The sequence below is a fragment of the Helicoverpa armigera genome, chromosome 4, assembly GCF_030705265.1.
Source record: "Helicoverpa armigera isolate CAAS_96S chromosome 4, ASM3070526v1, whole genome shotgun sequence".
NCBI classification, from domain to species: Eukaryota; Metazoa; Arthropoda; class Insecta; order Lepidoptera; family Noctuidae; genus Helicoverpa; species Helicoverpa armigera.
Genome location: NC_087123.1, coordinates 2,060,236 through 2,082,484, shown reverse-complemented (window position 1 = coordinate 2,082,484; position 22,249 = coordinate 2,060,236). Strand labels below are relative to the sequence as shown.

The window sequence follows — 22,249 nt, the reverse complement described above, 5'->3', positions numbered from 1 at the left end:
CCTTTCTACAACAACATTCCTTACTCTATAATTAAACATTCCAATAAGTATTAATATTTGGTTTATTTCCTTTTACCTCAATAACAGTACGACATCCCTGAACGAGCAAGCGGTCAGTTTTGTAGAAGTCGCTAAGGGAATTTTCTTCCATGCTTAATTAAATTCTGTGTAAAATTTGATCGATGTTCCATGTACGACTTATTGCCATGGTACTTCTCGCCTATTACTAGTTTTAGTTTCATTGGATTTGCAATAGGCCAAACCAAAACCGTCATAAGTTGCCCGATCAAAGAATCATTTTTACTACTCTTGCAGTGTTTTTCAGAACTTTTCTAATTTGGAAAGTCCTAATGACCGGTAAATTATGCTAAGGTTATAACAAGATGCTTATTTCTGAAATATTATAGTACTTGAATTCGCCTATGTTTAATAATACCTCTCTGAAAGGTCTTACACTAAACAGTGGCGAGCAGCCAAACACTATAACATTTTCGCCTCCTACTTTTGAGAACTTTCTTGGTGTACCTTGGTTCCATCACATGTTTTGGAGGTAACTAAAATAATTTTTTTTAGAATTTATCAAATTTCTTTGTTTTATCAAATAAAAAAATATTTTTTAATACTTGTCGGAGCAACTTTCACCTATGATAGAAAACGCCAACTACAGTATGGACACGCGGTGCTTTCCCAAAAGTAACATCTTCAGATCCCCATGCCCTACAGCTTTTCCCGACCCGGTTGTAGTCTAAAAGTTCTGCAGACACGTCTGTTGTCCTTTTATCATCAGAAAGCTTCCAAAAAAAACCAGTACCGAATCATGTAAATGATTCACTATTTTATTATAACACCACTGTAAAGTCTGTTTGCGGACAAGTTTTCCTTGGCGTCGGTTTTCAGTTGTTTTCAAACCTTTACTTTTTTAGTGCCATTAACAAGGCATCTTTAATAATAAATTTATTACCATGTCCTTATTACAGTCCAAGTGGTATGAATGAATCCGCATGACAAAACTTTATTCAAAAAAGCCTGAAACATTTTACTTACCAAAATATTTGTTTTAGTCGTATTGATTGGACTAAAATGAGAAATTTTAATGAAGGAAACCTACATTATTACCTAATTTGAGTTCTCATAAATATTTTACTCACTTTAAAAAAAAAGTATGGCGACTATTTTTATCTGTCGTTTTTTTTCCTTAACTTAGCTTTTTACTGTCTTTAATTAGCTGACCAGCCAGGTATCCGCTACAAAAGTTAGTGTTCAGTTCCCATAGAGCGTTATGTCTAAAGTATTAAAGAAAGTAAATATTTTTTGTCCTCAATTTAAAGAACATAATGTAAGGTTTGTTTTAATAATAATAACATTACATTTTATACCGTGCTTTAGCTCATGTCAGTACCATAACTATTTATTTCACTTCGAGTCGGGGGGTGTCTTTAATTAGTTGACCATGACTGTATGTAGTAGAAAGCCCAGTTTCAGTAAGGAATGCCTTTCTTATTGCGGTATATTAGAGATATGCATAAATAAGCTATCCTAGCAAAATGTCAACCGTTCATCCACCCAATAAATAAAACAACAATCCTTATTATACCAAAAAATATTTATTCTAGAACATTAAACCTAAATTAATTCTTATCTCTTATTATTCTTCCTTTTAGATTTACCGGGTCTCTGGTTCTTCTTGCTGTTGACTTTAAAGGATTTCGTTTTGAAATTATTAGGCTTTTTCTGTGAGGCGCCGTTGAAGCCGTCAAAATTATTTGAAGACTCCCTCGTGTTCAATTTGGAGCCTTTCTTTTTGCCGCCAAAACCAAATTTCTTGTCTTTCATAGCCCGTCGTTTATTAACCTTGTTTTGCGGTCCTTTGCCGTCTTTTCCTTTATTATTCCCTTTGCTACCTTTGTTGTTGTCGTCTAGGAATCCTAAGTCTGAAGACTTGCCTTTACGCACACGTTTTAGTTGTTCCAACATTTCCTTTTTCTCTGCTGCTTGTTTTAATCTGGCGTCGGTCTGAAAGAATAATTTAGTAAATAAATAAAATCATTTATTCAAACTTGGCTGCAAGACAGCACTCTTTGAACATCAGGAATTTACATAAGATAGCCCCCAAAACGCCCACCCTTCACTACTACCAGATCGGTGTTAAGAAAAATATGTACAATAAATCGATGCACACCATAAGTATCTAATGTAATGGTAGCACAAAGATTTGGCAAACTGAATTAACATAATATATCAGAGATGAACAGTAAATTCAGTAGCCTGAGGTTTTAAATTGCTATTTAACTTTTCGCTGCAACAACTTGAGAGGGTCTTAAATATCTCCATTTAAATAGTTCCTTTTTCAATACTTACAAATAAATAATTAATATCTTTACCTGGACTCTCTTAGCAATCTTCTTCTGATCTCTAAGCTGTCTAACTTTCTCTGTGCGAGCCTGTGCAGCCTGTTTAGCCATCAAGTTCTTGCGAACCTTTTGCATGTGATCATCAGACTTGGCCATCTCAGCAAAGTAGTCATCCGGTCTGAAAAACATAACAAAAATAACTTAAATGTTGTTAATAAATATAAATACATATAAATTATATATGATATATATATAAAGTTATATATATATAAAGACAAAATGGATATTAAGTGAATAATAGTGAATTGTCTTATCAAGAAGTTCTATCATATGCCTTTGAAACCATGTGGCAGATGGCTTCCAATCTATATGCACATGGATGAATAGATGCTCAATGTATGAATATAAAAAACAATATACAAAGTTTTAACAGGCTTTTCAAATATTCTATGGAAACAAGAAGATTTGAACCTAAATCAGTTTTAAAATAGTTCACAATTTAATAAATACCTTCTTGTAGGAATTCCAAGTTCTTTCAGCTTCTTGATGCCTTCCACTACAGCGGCTTGTGCTTGTCTGTGTAAGAGGTTCTCACGTTTGAACTCATTCAGTACTGGATCTTGTGTTGGGTCATAAACCTCCTTTCCTTTGCTGTTCTCTTTTAAATTCCTGTAAGGTTTTACAAAGGTACTCGTTAGGGTATACAAAGTTAGAATGTTCTACATTAATAATAAAGCTGTTGGTGGTTTCAACTATGGATAAGTCGTCCCTACTTAGTCTTGGTTGTTATGGGTAAGAGTAATTTAAGCATTACAGGCAACGTTAAATGTCCATTATGTTTATTAGTAATATTCTTCTATGACACCAATAAACATTTAAATAAATAAAAAGACCACAACAGTTCCACCATGTGCAATGTTATGAAATAGTTTATTTATATTGAAATAAAGAAGAGTTATACATACTTTCGTCTCTGCGCTGTCTCCTGCATCTGCATCGCTACGTCAGGTGCCATCGGCGCCACAGCCGTCACCAGATCTAGCGACTCTACCCATGGTAGTTTCAACTGAAACTCTTTCAACTTCACTTTCAAGTCTGCCACGTTATTTACATACTTCTTCTCAATCCTCTCGATTTCCTCATTCAAACCAGGCTTTAGCAAGCCTTTGGCAAACGCTTCTTGCAACTAAAATACATAAATCAAGAGTAATGTAGTTTAGAAACGATCAGGTGGAAAAGCAACACACAAACTTAGATATAACGTTAAATACTTACTTCTTCATCAGAATCAACTTCAGAGTCTGTGTCATTTACTACAAAGTCACTCATTGTTCAATATTATTAATTATATGAATAGAAATTAATTATTTATAATAACTCCACAACAACATAACCTCAACTCGAAAACGTGTACTTGACAGCAAGGGATTAAGCCTGTTTTGTGGTAAGTAGCTTTTAAGCTTTTTGCACTAGTATTAGTAAAAATAAAATAAATTTCTACAGGCTTGAACTAAAAAAACACACAAAAAATTTGAGACGACATGAAGGAAATACATTATTTAATAAAAACATATTTTCTTTAGTATATAATTAATTTATCCATAAAGGGCTGCATATATTATCTGTGGTATGGTTCAATAAAATAAAGATTTCTGCAAATCTGAACAAAAAGGATTTCGAAATCTCTCAGGACATTCGGATAACAATGTCACCGGCTTTTTTATCTCATTTGTATTTTTTATTTTTGGAATTTTTGATGAAAAATGCTTAAAATGCTTAATCTACTTGCGTAATGATTTTTAATAGACCGTCTAGGTGGCCCCTTTGAAACTGCGGTGGTTGAGTGTCGTAAATAAAGATATGAAAATTAGCGAACTCAAAGAGGAAGATGTCCTGGATAGAGCGAAGTGAAGAATCATCGAATGACCCCTTACGGTGTGAAGGCGTGAAAATGGAAGGGAGCGTCAGACTTTACTAACTAAAACCCATCTCTATTCTTTTTTGAGCTCTCTTTGTACCACGGCCGCGACAAAGCTTTCTTACTATCCCGTAGTCCTTCTTTACAGGTGGCCCCTCAGGGTCACGAACATATTTACAGTCTCCCCAAAGCATATGTTTTCAAAATAGGGATACTCAGCTCCTCTGATTGACTGTTTCAAGTTTTGGTACTAAAAAGAAAACTAAAGTTCATGCTAGACCCAGAAAACGCAAGATTTTGGAGCGAACGCGACATTATTGTTATGTTTGAGGACAAACAAAAATTACTCAAAATGTAGCCCATATATATTTGTAGTTTAGAAAGTTAGTCAATACGTCTGTGGAAACTTTTGATTGTTGGCAAATGCAAAGACAAAGGGATATGGCTTCTGCAGGCACGAGCGGAGCGAGCGCGATTTTTTGTATAGTTACCGGCACGGATATTGGGCTCTCGGCGGAACAGTGGGGATCGCTTTGCGCACCCGTACGCATAAGGCAATAAGGCAGTAAATCGCTTCTGCGCAGGTGAAGGTCATGGCTCGATATCCGTGCCGATAACTGTATGCTTTAGGACTCACGACGTAAACATGATAACGACCTGCGGCTCCAGAGGGTCTTTGGTATAATTTTTGTTGTAAAACATTGCTTAAGTAAGCTCATGCGACTGTTATTTAGTAACGGGCTCCTGTCCATAATAACATTTTTGAATTTGAATATCTATGAAAGTTAGAAAACTAAAAGATGGCCAAGTTCGTAATAATTAACATTAGAAACTACTAAACATAGACAAATGATGGTTGTTTATTTTAGAACGCATCCATACGCAGAAAAAAACTCTCATTTGTGTCTATTCCTACTTTGGAATAAAAAAACATTTAAAAAATGTCTATTAACTCTATCCATAAACTATTAGTAACTAAACTGAACAACTTTTTATATAGAAATTTAAGTATTTACTCATTATAACACATTTTTCTGGTATTATAAATTTACATTCATATATTTACTTTGTTTTGTGAATTTACAGTAATTTCTTTGGCCCCATAAACCTAAAGAAAATTATATTCACTCATTTGACCGGAAGTACTTAGTAGTTCGACATGTTTCATGAAACCCCCGTTGTTTTGTATCAAGAAAATGCAATGGCCGCCATCTTCGACTCTTGCGAATGTTTTGGTCGTAGTTACGGACTTTGAGGCCTATTTATTACGTGCTATGCAATTATTTGATGGAAATAGTTTCGCTACGTCCTAGGTGTTGTAAAATCGCTCATAAAAAGGTCAGTACAAGTTTGCTTCAGTATTTTCTGGAAAAGTGTTTACATCTGGATTTCATTCTGCCTAACTATTGTGATGTTGTCATTTTCTATAAATATTTGGTGTATTCTGTTTTAAAAACCTTAATAATACATGATATCTCTTCAAGTAAGTCATTATTATTTTATGGAGGTGATATAAATACACAAACCTCATTTTCGTATGTACTTATATTTCTCATGTCTTTGTTACTAAGGGGATTAAGTGGCGTTCTCATGTCTAGTATTTCGATTAAATCTGAATAAAACCGATAAACATCAGGATAAATTCTGATTTAAAGACAGTGTTTACTTTTTTTGATGTTTATTAAGTCATTTCAGTTTCCGTGCTACAATAATGGCGGCAGTGGATTAACCTATTCGCTTATTTTACGCGTTTATTCCATTGCTTTTTCATATATTATGCACTATTTTAGTGTTTTTCTTTATATTTTCTCGTAGGGAACGAAATAAAGTGACTTTCAAATAGTTTTGTGGAACAATGACCTCGGCGGTCGTATCCTATTTGTGGACTAAAAATATTTTACCAAGAACATTATGGTGTACATCGCACGTATACCTGATCATTTTGAGGATATATGGGTAAAGGGTAGATTTTCGGTTGCAGTCACATGAAATAAAATTTGGGGGCCGAGGTGCACTCCAAGGCGTCATCTCGGGTTTGACCCAAGATGATAGTATATACAGCATGTCAGCTACATCAGAATACGAACCAGCGGCCCGGCAAGTGAGTACCACGTATTTATTTACACTACACCCATTACCAAGGTCCCTGACCAGCCCTGCTGACTTGGACACTTAGCCACTCACTTAGCACTATATTTGTAAATATTATGATTTTGCAACCAATAACATCATGTTCCTACACTGCTTTCCTACTTCCTTCACCACTATTAAGTTGCACAATTTCACAAATCCCTCTTGCACCTTCTAATTTGCTCCACTAAGCTCATTGCTAGGTACTAATATAAATATAAAGTGAGAGGTATCTACTTCTTTAATACCCTATTTATATAAGTGTGTCTATGAACTAGAAAAATAAAATTATTCGGCAGTCTACCTTTTTTCAGAACCTTGACATTGTAATAAATAAAATTTTGAAAAGAAAGGTGTATTCATTGATATCCTATAAAGTTTTAGTGTTACAGCTTTTTGGTGAGTAATGTGTAAATATTTTTATGTATACTTACGGTGGAATATATCATAAGTTTAATGAGGGCATTTGATATGATTGTAATTCCATGATTCCTGTTGAAAGTCTGCAATATATGTTGATTGTATGTTAATAAATTCATTGTTTGGGGGACATTGTATCAACTATCACTGTATGCTGTTGGTAAAGTAACCAGTGACTCCTATCATGCGCAAATCTCTTATAGTAATGAAGTAGAAGTGCACTATCATGTCTAGTTAGTTCTTAGTTACATCAGAAGTTAGAGAACAAATCCACTAGTATTGTGTACAATTTCAAACCTAATTATTCGAGTACTTATGCAAAAGTTCTCATTTAATTACTAATTCAAAATTATGTGCATCATTTGTGTTGACTGACACCACAAAGATTAATTTATTTTAATGTCTTGTTATAGGATTACGGGCCGGCCACCTCCAGTGAAAATGTTTACGAACATGTATTGGATCACAAATTAACAAATATGAATGTACCTAGTGTGAGAACTCCTGTATTGAGGGCTGTGCCCTTGTCTCCCACTGAAGGTGATCCTGAACCTGACTCCACAAATCCTGAAAGTATCATTCAATCTGTGCACAAAGTAGACAAAGAAGTTGAATATCACATTGCTGAGAAACACTGTGATACAGATATGTCTGTGGACTCCCTCTCTGGCATTGTAAGGCTCGAAGAGGCCATTGATAACGTAGGGCGCATAGCGTACCCCATAATACAAGAAACCGAAGATTCAAATGATGGCAATTATGTAGACAACTCCACAACCCTCATACAAGCACCATTGAGCACTGCAATTGTTCAAAACGTCACAAAATTGCCTCAGAATTTTACAATTAATGTTGATGCAGCTGTTGGAAACATAACATCTATACAGAATGTACAAGATGTAGCTGGAAACCAGACCCTATGGCTGCCTACAATACTTGCAACCAGTGCTGCTACAAATGACTCTAAGATTGATGACGAGAGATCACAAGCTGGTGTGTCACAAATCATTATCACCAGTGAAAGTTATGTTAATGACACAAATCAAACTGTAAGAAGAGCTAATATTGTCACTGAGAACTTCATGAGCAGACCCAAGGCATCGAAAGTTCAGATTTTAAGCAATATATCTATTCCGAAGAACCCTAGTTATAATCAACAGTACTTAACTGGGAAAGAAATGGCTCCTGTGTATGGAACACAAAGTCATGTTTACAAACTGAGTAATTCAGTCCTCTGTACTAAACCCCAGAAGAGTCAGTCTTTGATTGGCTGCTCCACTTTATCGCCAAATGTTGTGAACAATAGCCCTATCAAGAATGTGCCCTACAGTCATACATTCACCAAAAGCACAAACTTAAATAAAACTTTGAATAAGGTAAACAATGGTGCTAATCTTAATGCTATGGTTGCTGCCTCCTCGGGCAACACACAATGCCATATATTATCTCGTGTTGTCTCTGGACCTAATAAGATGTCTGTACATTCTGGAAGAAAATCTGTCAATACTTTTAAGGGATCCAAGAGCTCGGGACAAGTTTCCAATCAGAAGAATCAATCAAGGCCAATTAAAATAATACAACAGACTGGGTCAGCTAACAAATCTGAGGCTAAGTCTTGGCCTGTTGCCAGCGTCACATACAAAAGTCAGCAGCCTAGTTATGGAGTTGTTGATTCGAATGCATCGAAAATTATACAGAAAGTGGGCAGTCCCACACATAAGAGCCAGCCATTATCTTTATCAAAGTTCCCTCCAAAAGGGGAGCGTTTAGTTTTACAGTCACCTTGTGGGCCTGTCTTGATTTCTACTGCTCCAATCAGCACGAGTTTACCAAAGGGTCCTCACTATGTGCAATCAGGGTCTACTCCCAATTTAAGATATGTTCAGACGTATGGCCCTGCAGACAATCCTATCTCCACAGTATCACAAGTGTCTGCTAACCAGCAACTGACTGCGCAGATACTGCAGTCTTTGTCACAGCCCAAGTTGATGTTGCAAACCAGTCCAACACCTTTGAACCATAATATAACAACTATGCTGCCCTCACCTGAGGAACCAGTTGAGGTCAAGCCTATAAATCAAAAGAGGATTGTTGTGTGAGTATATAACTATAAACATTATCAATGCATTGGCAATAAAGCTTGACCTACAATTAAAATTTACACTTTTGGCATGTTTTATTAACTTGCAAATTTATTTTGTTCTAGTGGCGACAAAACAACATTACTTACTGAGGACGACATTATCGGCATGGAAGAGCGACCAAATCTTTCCGAAGAACTAAGGAGGTATTCATTCCAGCCCTTAGCCTTCGTGATGTTGGACCACACTTACGCGCAGCCCGCTCAGAAGCAGCCCACGGCTACTCCGCCCACGACGCCGGTGTCTACTGGCCCGCCTCCCGCCATCATCTCGCCCACTCTCACTACATCACCAATGAGTCCTTTAAAACGTAATTCCCCTGTTATCATGTCCACCGCGTCTTACGAAATGCCTTTGACAGTGCCTACTAGTGTTGTTGGAACACCTATACCTGTTTCTTCAATACAAATGGCGCCGATTACTTATAAGCCGACGCCAGCGCCGCCGCCCGATGACGATGCTGCATCTGTGATATCGTCAATAGATGGCGACAGGAAAGCTAACAGAGGTGGTAGTGATACGGAAACTGCCCCCGAAGGCGAGGAAGAGGGGAAGACGAGATGCATTTGTGACTTCACCCATGACGACGGGTACATGATATGTTGCGACCGCTGCGGCGAGTGGCAGCATGTGGACTGCATGGGCATCGACCGGCAGAACATACCGGACGCCTACCAATGCGAGATCTGTTCGCCGCGACCCATCGACCGACGTCACGCGCGGGCCATACAGATGAGAAAGAGAGAGGAACTCAGCGCACTCGGTGCTTCCGACACTGACTCGTCAGAGAGCAGTCGACAGCCCGGACAACGGAGGAAACGGTTACTTACTGTCACTACATATACCAATACAAGCGGCTCATGTGTCACCACTTATAACTCTAACGTCCCAGTGCTTCCGCCTTTACCACAGCCCTCGTTAGCGTTACCCAAACGGGGACCCAAGAGACCTAAGAAAGCAGAAGTAGTCAGAAAAGGCACCAAGAGAAAACTATCTGAAAAGCGAGTCAAACGTAAGAAGGAAATGATGTTGAACAGAAGTAAATATAACTCCACAATGTCAAATCAATCGCACTTCCAGGACTCGTACGAATTAGCCGTCACGAATCATTACAGTCCAGAGTTGAGAGCTAAAATCATGAAGTATAGCAGCAAACTGGGCAATACTCCTAACATGGCGTATGCTATGAACGCGCATTTATGTACCACTGTGCCTCACGCTGGTGGTAAGATTTTAATTGCAACAAAGGACTTGAAAGAAAACACGCCAGTAATAGAGTTACGTGGCAAGTACATGTTGTCTAACCAACACAGGCCACAACTCCAGAACTCTGCTAGAGCTGGCAGCCAGAAGCCTGGGCCTTTCGTGTTCTTTTACAGACTGCCTAAAGATAACACTCAAATATGTATTGACACAAGAACATACGGCAACGAAGCGAGATTCGTCCGAAGATCATGTAAACCTAACGCTGAATTACAACATTGCATTGTTAAGGGCACATTACATGTTTATTTGGTATCTATAGGAGTTATTCAGTCTAATACTGAAATTACTGTTGGTCACGATGCTGACGGCAGTAAGCAGCCTTGCGCTTGCGGTAACCCGAAACACTGTAAAGTGAACGGCCTTAACACACTAGCGTCGAGAAAGAGCGTCGATTATCCGCCGCGGGAGAAGAGAAGCAGAAATAGATGTTTCAGTTCGTCATCACCGGTGTCTCCACCACTCGCGCCAGCTGTCACCACTCCAATCAAGGAATTTACGCCACAAATTCTCACAACAATCAAATCTGAGAAGAAATCTCCACAACAAATTAAACATGAGTATCCTCCTCTGTCACCAGTTAAATCATCAGCGGTGATGGCCTTAAACTTTGATGAACCGCCTAAACCTGAGCCAGTAGAAGATATAAAACCAGAAATAGATCTAATAGCCAAAGAAGAAATGAAGCCTGAAGACCTGGATGAACCAGACTACTGCAAGGAGGAACCAATTGAAGAGAAATTTGAAGAAATAAAACACGAGATTCCGCTTCCAGTTGTAGAGGAACCCAAGCCTTTCATTGCTCCTAAGGTAGAAGAAAAAGAGATAAAGGAGATTATTAAACCAGAGAAAGAGCCTGTGTATTCAGATGAGGAAAAACCAGAAAAAGTTGAAGAAAAGAAACCTAAAGAGGAACCAAAAATAGAAGAAGATAGACCTGTAACAAGAGAGTTCATGGCTAAGTCAGCATGCCACGACAGATCTTCAAGATCGAGCAGAACGGCATGCGTGAACCAAGACTCTCTGGATGACAAAACGGATGACTCTCAGGACAAAATACAGACTAATAACAAAGAGAAAGAAAAGAGGAAAATGGTTAGTTCGAAGAACTCAATCGAAACTCCACCTCCTAGCCTTGGGACCAGACAAAATTCTAAACCTGTGTCAAAATTACAGACGCGCGAGGAACGTAAAATGGAAGCTATAATGAAGGCGTTTGAACGCATGGAAAAGGCTGAACAGCGCAAACAGGAAGTGAAAGAAAGGCAGAAGAGGCGAGAGTCGGATCCGCACCCCAACGCGAACGATAAGGACGACGAGGAAGAAGTCCACAACACTACGAAAAAGAGGAAAAAGTAAGTACTCTATGGTCTATTGTTACATTACCTCCTTGAATACTCTTTTTGCTAAATAATTGGCATAATTCCAATTTTAGACTGTCTAAAAGTAAATGTAGTGCGATTATTCTGCTAGTAATAAAAAAAATTGTTTCCGCAATGACTAGGTTCTCCAATCAGAAGATAACAAAATAAAATAATTTATGATAATTTACTGAAAATTATGTGTAAAAGTTTACCTACTAACATACTTACATTCAAAGCAGAATACCATTAAAATGAAAAGTGTTTCTACTCCTACGCAAGAAATGCTATTATGGGTTTATAGTCATATTCAGTAGATTGGAACATTTTGATTGGATGCATAACCAATAAATGTTATTGAAATCTATACAATTCAAGTTGATCTTTATCATGAATATTTCTCATTGTTATTAACCATGTTTCTATTTTGTATATTCTAAAGATTTTCGTCTAAAATCCGAATGACTGAGAATTAGTATTTGCAACACAATCATTCAAGTACTTGTTATGCATTACACGCTACATTACAACAAAAACTATGAAATCAAAGAATTACTTCTTAGGTCGTGTTTGCTTGATAGCCAGTCCCCCTTTTTTATCAAGGGTAAATCTTCAAATATTTATTTTTTTACTTTCTCTAGGCGCAAAGGCCGTGCCCGTACAACATCTCAGTCGAATCGTCGGAGGTTAAACTCAGCCGATAGCGACATGGTGACGTCAGGCGACGAGGCCCCGCCCACTCCGCTGACTCCGCCCCGCGCGCCCCCGCCCCGCCGGGACAGCGTGGTCCCGCCCCCCGTCGAACATAATGAACGGGCTAATGAAGTACCGCATGAGGTAAGGTTATGGAACTATGTTACGTCATATTGGATTCAAGTTAGATGATGGAAAATAATTATTTATTCTGATTGAGATTTTTAATTTACCACTAGACATTTTCAATTATCTTGTTCATGATGTCAGATATTTCTTGATGATACATACCAATTTAAGTCTTTTATGTATCGTTCACGTTTCTATATCAAATGTTTTGTTTCCAGGAACTTGGACTGAGCTCCGCGTGCCTATTAGTCGAAGCAGCAGTTGGGTCAGTAGAATCCGCCTTCAAATTACCAAAAACAAAGAAAACAATGGCTACAGAATGGATAGGGAGGTCGCCTGAACGGACGCCATCGCCTTATAGGTCTCCTTACAGACCTGCCTTAGTTTCTGCGCCGTCCTTAGAAAACTTGGTCCGAGTGGCGTCTACTATTATAGGCGATTTAAGTGGTGGACACGATTTGGACCACGAAGAAGAATCTAGACTTTCGCCGCCCAGAACGCCTGGTAGAGATAGGAATAAGCCTCCGAAGAAAGCCAAGCGAATAACTAGGAGTACACCGCCCACGGAAGTAGCTGAGGTGGTCACGCCGATCATAGCGCAGCATAGTGCCAAGAAACGCTGGCTCAGGCAAGCCATCAGCGAGGAGAGTGATTCACCTGTTGCAGGTATGTACCTCGTCTATAGCTGATTAATACAGATTTTTGGTCTTTTCTCATAAACTATGTATATCTAAGTTAAATTGTAGACGTCTTTGTTCCAGAATCTCCGCCAAACGAAATGGTGACACCATTGAAGAAGAGGCGGTTAGCCAGAGAATCGCTTTCGTGCGAACAGAACACTATTGTGCCTGTAAGTAGCTTAACAATTGTCTTTTAGAGATTTTTGTCTATAAAGGTACTAACCAAGAAACTTTGTTTATGCAGTGTAATGACGAAACTTCGCCTATTTTAACGTCAGAAGACTCGCCGGTCAAAGATGACACGCAAGCGTTGACGAGGCAATATAAAGTGAGAAATATTATGGATAGTATATACGGTAGGGACAGAACTCGGTCGGACAGCGGCCAAGGCTCCGACGACCAGTGCAATATAGACCATGACGTGTTGAACATGAACATTAAGGGCCCACATGACAGTGAGAACATTAGGAGAATCATTGGAGTGCCCACACCTGAAGACGAACATCCGCCTGAAATACCCAAACCTGAAGACATCAAGACAAATAACAATAATGTGGAAATAGACGAAAGTAATTATAACAAAGTCGTGCCAATGGAAATAGATACTACGATACCCGCGCAACCAAAAATACAGGAATCAGTCGACAGCAGTATCGACGTGAAAGGAATTGAGAGTCCAACCGACAAGTTAAACAGCTGCCAGTCAGCAGACACGAGCGGGAACTCGTCACCACAACGTGATGAGATGGACGACATACAGAAGAAAATACACTCATTCCACACAGAGAACATACAAATACTTAAAAGTAGAAATAAGAAGCCCAAAGAGAAACGGAAGAAAGTGAATCTGAACTTCGACCTCAACATGGTAGACGATCAGATCAGTGTGCAGTTGCGGACCGAGAACGACACGTCTTCCAAAGCGATAGAGATCAACGGAGACATACACGATGAGATGAGCAATTCTATTCACGATGACGTCAAAGTGCATGTATCTCCTGAGAACATACCTCTGCCGCCTGTTGAGTCGATACCTCTGCCAGCTCCTGAGAACATCCCGCTGCCCGAGGAACCGAGTCCAATGCCCGTCATACCGCCGCCTGAGACGATACCCTTGCCAGAAGAGCCCATGAAGCCAGTGAAGACAATACGTCCGTCATCGCCGGTGGAAAAGCTTGACAAAATCGAGAAACCGTTCTCGATCGACAGGCCGTCCGTGCTAGAGAACTCAACGCTTCCCTTCTCGTCGCGGTTCAGTTCGACGGGGCTGTTCTCCGGTATATTCAGCAACATGTCACAGTCGTTCAACATGGACAGTTCAATAAACGAGAACGTACCAAACATGTCTATAATAAAGAGTGCAATAGATAGGACTACAAGTTTAGATAGTAGTTTGTTTGACAAGGACAGTATTACGCCGGTGGACGATTTGAAGAATGTGCAGGCGATATTAACGCGAGTGAACAATATGGACTCGAATAACAGTGTGATATTATCGGGGGTGCTGAACAGTTCGAACAAGGCGCGGCTGTTGGCGCCTTCGCCGAAGCCGCTGGCGAAGCCCTACTGCCCGCGGTCCCACGACCCGCGCCTCAACCCGCCGCCCCTCGAGAAACCCAAACCTGTCAGGAGGAAGGTCAGTACTTACATTATGTCACTTATATCTTCTGTACTCTGTCTGTATTCAATAGACGTTATTTTTTAATTTCGTGTATTAGAAATCAGCCCTATGATTATAAGAAAATCTGTTCTATGAAGCCATCATCGTTTAGAAAGCTGCTTGCATCAAACAGTCGTAGCTTTCTAAAACTGCAGACATGTTAGTCTGTGTGTGGAGTAGACAGCTCCTTTTACGAATTACCTATGGTAATGTATATGCCTCACTGCTGCAGTAAGCAAATGAAAAATATAGTTCTATAGGTACCTACAAATTAAATGCACAATACTGTTGTGTCACGTAAAACCAGACCAAGGTCACAGATTAGATAATGGCCAATACTGATGTCCACGTGATATTTGTATTAATGAGGACTTCTCAGTAGCCTACATTCATGTTTTTGTTTGCCCTGGTATTATGTAATGTATGTCTAGTTATCTCTGGTTTTAATCATCAGTAAATGTTAGAGGTTAGACTTTCGCTTATGAATCGAATAATAATATAGTTTATCAGAGAGTATACTCTAGTTGAGTGACGCTCGAAGTGTTTCAAAACAGAGCGTCGACCGATACGCCGACGGATGTTATTCTAATGCTAGGGCACAGTTATCGGCTAGCTGAAGATTCTAACTGCTCATGCATCGATCCAGTAAACATCATGCAATATAATGTTTATAATTGTGCTGCGATCAAGAGTTTGTGGCGATCTGCTTGATTTTGTTTAGATTTTAACTTCGACTTTAGGTTTGGTTGATGTATGTCAAGAACTTATCATGGGATTGCATTTCCTTCTTAGTTCTTGCTCAAATTACAAGATGCTTGTCTGGTGATGTAATGTCCCAAAATTTTCGCAAATCCACCCAACATAGAACTTTTACCAACAACATTATTTATGAACGCCGCAGCTCTCTATAACGGAGTACCGCAAGCGGCACCTGGGCGGGTGCGTGGAGGAGGGCGGCGGCGGCTCGTCCAGCTCGCCCAACGAGGCGGGCGAGGCGCCGGCCGAGTGGTCGAGCGAGTCGTCGGGCGCCGCGTCGCTGTCGCCGCAGCGCCTCGACCTGGCCGCGCAGGCCGCCGCCGACGAGCTCGAGCAGCGCCTGCATCGGGAGCTCACTGCTGACCATGCGCCTAAAGGTAAGCATATGTCTAGCCTTTCTTGAAACAGAGATTAACCTGGATCCGTGCTACCGGCATTCAAGTGGTTAACCGAAACCTCACTGCGGATCGTCATTATAAACTTTTTATTTTTTATGACGTGAAAAACTCCATCTTTTGGCGACTAAAAACTACTAAGGTGCCACTTGCTGCGGAAAACCAGATAAAACTTACCAATTTAATAATATCTTTAAACTCTCACTGAAAGTGTTTAAAGTTCAAATACGAAGATTTCAAAAATAATACTGACATTATCATTATTAAGCACAAAAATGTACGAAATTATAATCAAGTCAATATAATTGACAATATGATTATAGGCTCGCATGATCGCATTGTATACAATTATATTGTGTAGTGGAGCACGCTAGCAATTGATTGAGTCAATTGTTTGATGCGCCCGCGGTATAACGTGCTGTCATACACGATTAGCGTAGTGCTATTACGCTCCCCTCGTGAATGCGCTTTCCAAAGGAAATGTGTACTGTCGAGCGAAAAACTGTATGAGGAACTGAATTGATATGTCGAAATAAACTCAATTTGTACTTATAATTTGAGCTAAAATACCAATCGATAAATAATGAAACTGGCTTCTATTTCCAACGTCAGCAATCAGCATCAACAACACTGTTTGATAAAATATAAAACTCACTTTATTCATCTTGGTACTGATACAAAATGCATTTAAATTCCAACATGCATTTACTGAGTACGCATATGTATCGCCCATAATGTATGACATACACAGCTAGATAAAATAGGTATACATATACATGTATAACGAATGCATACTCGTGTATACTTGGTTCGTTATGCAATAATCGACCCCCGGTTTATCGACGTTTTGTATGTTTTTGTGTTTAATTCATTGATAACGGCGGTTCACACAAACACCGCTGTTGTTATGTCACTGTGTTTCCATAGCGATTTAACGCATGTCGAGTTTATTTGTTACCTGTGTTCGCGTGTAATTTGCTTATTGCGAAGTTGCAAGTAACTGCGAAAAAAAGCATATTTTCTGTTCATATAAATATTTTATTATATTGCCCAAAGTCAATATTTTAACAATATTGCGTATTATGTCTATTACCAAGGCCATACAACCCGGAAGAATCAAATCACCATAGCGAGGGGCCCTATAAACGTTCAAAAATACGATACAACATAATGCCCTGTGTACCAACAAAAATATTGATGATTCACACAAAGTACTCGAACAATCAAGCATGCCAATAAAACTAACAGAACCTCTGTGTAAATGTTCAAGACAAAGCTATAATGTGAGCAGTGGAGCTCGCAACTCGCAATAAAGACTAAAATCATTACCGAGGCGACCTTGACTATAAGTGTAAACACACAACTACGCCGCACAGAAATCTTACTAATATTCATACGAGGTTTTTTTTATTTAACGCCCACATGGTTGGTCGCTGAGATAATCTGACACCTACTACATAGCTACTTATACAACGTCAAATTGCACTCGTATAATTGAGGCAAATTGCTTCGTAAACTGCACCAGTACTGATTATTTTTAGACCACGATCGCGGTAAACGTGACGCGCGCAGAATGGGGTTACGGCTTTAGTTTTCAGTCGTTTTAGAATGTTTATAGTTTAGTGCAACATTAAAGTGGCGTTGAGTATACAATTCTACAAAATTGTGGAGTATTATGAGATTCATTTAATATGCAAGCGACCATATACAATGTTAGCGCTGCATAGTGTATAGTATACTTAGTACATGTTGCAGTATTGCGTCGCAAACTAAACTGACAGTGTTCATTCAGATATGAGATGATAAACAGGATGACGACCACTTGACATTTCGCTTAAGCTTCAATGCAATTAACATTTACAGTAGGTAGCAATATTTGTAGCCTATGTTATATTTATATGTAGGTACACGTATCATGTTCTGTGTAGACCCAAAACCGAAAATCCGAGATACCCGAAAATAAAATAACTGTAATAAAAGAAACTTATGATTGGAACCATTGTTTAAAAATTGAATAATTGTTTTCACAGGTGTGTTCGACGCACAGCCGACAGCTAGTGAACGCCAGCGAGAGAACCTCAGCTCGCGGTTACGACGGGAGTTCGGTCTCGCCTTACCCGACGACGAAGAGGCGAGACCTCCTACCGAAAACACCGGTATGCCCACTTGGAGACATAACCACTTTACGGAACAACCTACTGGCAGTTTAAACCAACACAACTTGTTCTCTACTCGAAGGGATCGCACTATGCCCCCTATGGGCCAAATACAACCTCCGGCCCCATCAAACTGCCACGAAGACCCTTGGGGCCAAAAATCTATGGAGCAAATATCAGACTCTGTCGATAACCAATGGAATAATAACATGTACAGTACAACATATGGGTATAAAACGGGAGTGAAGGGCCTAAAGTGGGGAAGGAGGGGTGTATGAATCCAATATTTTTGTAATCATAGGTTACACATTAATTAATAGGTAGTTTAGGTGACGGCCGAAACTTGCTACGTTGAAAATAAGGAGCCCTAAACTAGGATTTTACTTATGAAGTATTTGGTTTGTGTAATAGTACTTGTAGTTTTAACGTAGGAATATTGTAAGGTATTTTCTCCATATTTAATATATTAAACATAGAAAGAGCAACTTGTGTACATAAATGTAGATAGATTTTATGTTGGCATGCAATAAACCATGTAACCGGAAGCAGTGTTGTCATTTCTAACTGGTGGTTTGTCCGGCAGATGGCGCAGCGGTGAAGCGGGGCGACAGGTAGTCTGCGGAGCACACATAAGACATTATTTTTGTAAATCTCAGACGGCGTCGGTCCGTCGCCTGTATTATATAATAACTAGCATAAAGGAACTTTTCTATGAGTGTACGTTAGATGCGACGCGCGCATATTGTATATTTCCGTTTTACTTCTACGTTTTTATTTTCCACGGTTTTTCTGCAAGTACAAATTGTTTTTATTTCCCTTTGTACATATTGTATATAGGAGAGTTAAGATATAATATAGGGAACCTACTCGGTAACGTATATATATAATGGTATGAAAGATTTTTTATATATGTACAATGTTTATGTATCTTATTGATATATTTATTTATTATCGATTTATTCGATAGTGCGTTTAGGGAATGATGGCTAGGATTTTGTACGCATAATGTTTAAGTAAATTATAGTTGTTTTTATTATTTGTTTTATGTTTTTTCTAGCATATATAGGGGGTCCGAGGGCTCGTCCTAGTTCTAGGTCTCTTGTTAGTGTTAGAGGTTTCACGTGTAATTTAGAGTCGTTTTAATACAGATGCGCATTAGCCATTTCTAGAGGTTAAATCTGTGTTATTATTTAAGTGGAGCATACTGTGCAGAGGTTTGTTTGTGTGGTCTATCATCACAAGGATATGTTGAGGCAGCTGGGTAGTAGTGTCCGACACTCGGCACCACGCCACTCGGCAGCGCCAGCGCGGACGAAACGAATATTTATTGGTTATGATTCAAGTATTATACATGGACTGAATGGTTCATAATAAAATTAAAATTATTTAAAAATTACAGCGTTGCAAAGTGGCGTCGTGTACGAAGACTTAGTTTAGCGTGGCTTTTGCATCCAAATTGGATAAAAGAGGTCGAGAATTTGACTGATATGAATTGCAATCACATTAGTACTAATAAAATATACCTATTTGGTTTGACACAACAAATACTGAATGCAGTTTCTTAACAAACACTGATTACTTGTTGGTACTGTGTGCTTTTTGTTAATAAATTGCCACTATGTACTATACCCGACGCGATGTGTTACAGATCAACGTTTGTAGAAGTTTTATGAGATATGTACTGTGTACATTGTTTGCAGAAGTTGGCAGGCCGTCGTTGTCGAATTGTGAATAGGTTGTTATTTAGCTAGTTGATTGTACCACATTGCTTACACAGCATTATGTTAACAACTGTAAAATATTTAATATACAGTTTTAAACTCTGCATTTCAGCGCTATACAGCGATTATCTTACATTATTTTGTAAGAACTGAACTGCAGAGTCGAAAACTGGAAATGTGTGATGACATTCTTCTATTTTACATTTATTATGTAATTAAATGTTGTTTATTATTACAGCGACCTTCAAGTTGAATGTTATATACAAAAATTTACAATAGTTAATATATTGCCGACTGTATATAACTATTATAACAACGAATCAATGTTGTGAATAACCTCGGGCTAAAATAGTGTTTATCACCGAAGCACCCAGTGATCTAAGGAAGCTATGTGCATTCACTTGCAAAATATTCTGTTTGTTATATTTAGGTAGGCTTCCGTAGGGACTCTAGGTTTAGTTTACAGCTCTACTTATAGGCGACTAGCGCACTCAACAGTGATAAAGTACCTTCGCAGTTACTGACCAAGGCCCACAGTGCGATTGTTGACGGAAACCGTTACAACAGATTATGTAGTCTAATTCATTACAAAATATCTTCTAGTGCTCTAATGTTTAGTACCTGAGTACTGAACCGGTGTCGCAAGTAACATGCTAAGTTAATACTAATTTCAGTATAACATTTCTAACATCATTTTGTGTAGAATCGGTTGGAACATCTTCTGTGCAGCAATACTTTTGAAAGGGACAATTCTCAATGTAGATATTCTAATAACATTTTGTGCTTTTCTGTTAAACTTCAAAGGCGCTGATATTTTGGTAGTAGTAACTATTCGATCGGTGTTTTATTATTGGTGGAATATGCCCCATTTTTAGATAAATCCAAATATGGATATCGTTGCAATTTAGAGTAAATCTATGTAGTTAAACTACGTTTATAATGCCCAGTGTCTGACGTGTCATCCAAATCGTTGCTCAAAACGTGGGGTTCCCTACACTGCTATTTTATTTGGGACCCTCTTATAAATTAGATTGTGTGCTTTTTGCGGTCTGTATAAATCTGATGTTCTGGCAACATTCGCTGTTTATTACGTGTCAATTACAGTCTTGATGATTGTTGAACGCAATTTCTGACGACGAGTTATTTATTTTTCGAAAATGAATTGATTATGTTCATGGAATCCAAGTGAGCTGTGCGACTATAAAGTACATATCGAAGAGTCTTCTCAATTAACTTGTCCTGATTAAGTAACGTCTTGATTTCCTATTTCGTGCAGCAGTTTAGAAGGTTTCTATGTAGTTGCGATAAGCTCCGCTAGCCCGTGCGCTCGGGACGTCACTAAGCTTCTACTTAAAAATTTAAGTGTTTTACGCATAATCTTTAAAACTTAGATTATAGTCAAATACGTTGCAATAATACGCCTTCAAGGCAAATACACATAGTTATTAACACACAGAAAATATATTTTAACAGCTTTGTTTAATCCATGATTTTATTATTTTTGTATTGTATAAAAAGAATTGTAGGAAGATTTTTTATGATTTTTTCTATTGAATCAAATGTAGATTAATGAAATGTTCAACATATTCGCAGCCCGACTGGAGCGACAGTGTCGGTCTCGTGTCTAATAGATTTGTAAATATTTCGATCTGGTTTTAACGATGTAAATTAATTGCTTGATATCTTTCTGCTGGAATGCGTTTTGATGTGCATTTTGTAGCAAACATACTTCCGAATAGAATTCTTCCTCTCACTTTACAAGTAAATGAAATAGTACCTTACAGTAGCATTTGAAATAGACGTAGTTTTGAACTTCTCGTAGATAATGGCAGCCCAGCAACTGTATATATAAGTATTTGTGACAACAAAACGCACTCCAACATTTTAACGTTTCTGTAGAATATTAGATGAAAATCTTTGTGATAAAAAATTTCTTAATTATATCAACCCGTAGAGAAGCGTCTGTGTATATATTATAATAGTTAATGTTAAGTGAAAGCTATATTTTGTTATGGTGAACAAAAAGCGCACTCTATCGTTTGCCATATTATGAAGCTAGTTTATTGGTACTTCCGACTCCTTGTGATCGCACCCACCTTCGGCTTGTCCCGCTCCCCCGTTGGATATGTTTTTATGTAAGGTATTCGATGTAACAATGGAATATTTTGCAATATATATATATTAATATAATTTTTTAACGCTAAGTGGATCGTAAATAGAAAGCTGTATATTATCCAGATGTTAAATATTATTATTTCTTTCTCAATGTTTGAACTAAGCATGTAAAATTTAAAATAATACTAGAGAATAAAAGATGTTATGATAATTAATTACATAAAATCTTCGTTTGAATGTAGCGCCTTTCCTTTATTCCTTACCCCTCATCATTGCGATGAAACTGGGCTGACCTTTTCCCTTAACTATGTTAGGATTGGTGTTACTATACCACCGGACGCGGCTCAGTACAGTACACTT

The 22,249-nt window shown here is 38.5% G+C and overlaps 2 protein-coding genes across 4 annotated transcripts; one reads left to right on the top strand and one right to left on the bottom strand.

The window, feature by feature from the left end:
* Nucleotides 1–1,584: 1,584 nt before the first annotated feature.
* LOC110370501 (probable rRNA-processing protein EBP2 homolog) lies at nucleotides 1,585–3,797 on the bottom strand. Its single transcript, XM_021326330.3, has 5 exons — nucleotides 3,627–3,797; nucleotides 3,317–3,537; nucleotides 2,862–3,020; nucleotides 2,382–2,529; nucleotides 1,585–2,013 (listed from the first exon to the last, which is right to left on the bottom strand). The coding sequence occupies exons 1-5, from the start codon at nucleotides 3,678–3,680 to the stop codon at nucleotides 1,636–1,638; spliced, it is 960 nt and encodes a 319-aa protein (XP_021182005.3). The 5' UTR covers nucleotides 3,681–3,797; the 3' UTR covers nucleotides 1,585–1,635.
* Nucleotides 3,798–5,409: 1,612 nt separating this feature from the next.
* Nucleotides 5,410–22,126, top strand: LOC110370432 (uncharacterized). Of its 3 annotated transcripts, none has more exons than XM_021326227.3 (11): nucleotides 5,410–5,607; nucleotides 6,251–6,370; nucleotides 7,233–8,914; nucleotides 9,026–11,318; nucleotides 11,400–11,578; nucleotides 12,226–12,421; nucleotides 12,625–13,072; nucleotides 13,153–13,256; nucleotides 13,331–14,722; nucleotides 15,648–15,879; nucleotides 17,928–18,598. In XM_021326227.3, the coding sequence occupies exons 1-11, from the start codon at nucleotides 5,557–5,559 to the stop codon at nucleotides 18,329–18,331; spliced, it is 7,101 nt and encodes a 2,366-aa protein (XP_021181902.3). In that variant the 5' UTR covers nucleotides 5,410–5,556; the 3' UTR covers nucleotides 18,332–18,598. The 3 variants fall into 3 exon arrangements, with proteins under 3 accessions (XP_021181902.3, XP_021181901.3, XP_021181903.3); XM_021326228.3 differs by adding an exon at nucleotides 18,637–22,126 and having other exon boundaries at nucleotides 5,411–5,607; nucleotides 9,026–11,578; nucleotides 17,928–18,053; XM_021326226.3 differs by having other exon boundaries at nucleotides 9,026–11,578.
* The last annotated feature ends 123 nt before the right edge of the window (nucleotides 22,127–22,249 follow it).

Coding starts and splice junctions, on each gene's coding strand:
- LOC110370432 (XM_021326226.3), top strand. CDS start 5,557: ATGGAAATAGTTTCGCTACGTCCTAGGTGTTGTAAAATCGCTCATAAA. Junction 13,073..13,152: donor GAGTGATTCACCTGTTGCAG/GTATGTACCTCG, acceptor GTTAAATTGTAG/ACGTCTTTGTTCCAGAATCT. Junction 14,723..15,647: donor CCAAACCTGTCAGGAGGAAG/GTCAGTACTTAC, acceptor TGAACGCCGCAG/CTCTCTATAACGGAGTACCG.
- LOC110370501 (XM_021326330.3), bottom strand. CDS start 3,680: ATGAGTGACTTTGTAGTAAATGACACAGACTCTGAAGTTGATTCTGAT. Junction 3,021..3,316: donor GAGACAGCGCAGAGACGAAA/GTATGTATAACT, acceptor AAAACCTTACAG/GAATTTAAAAGAGAACAGCA. Junction 2,014..2,381: donor AGATTGCTAAGAGAGTCCAG/GTAAAGATATTA, acceptor TTATTCTTTCAG/ACCGACGCCAGATTAAAACA.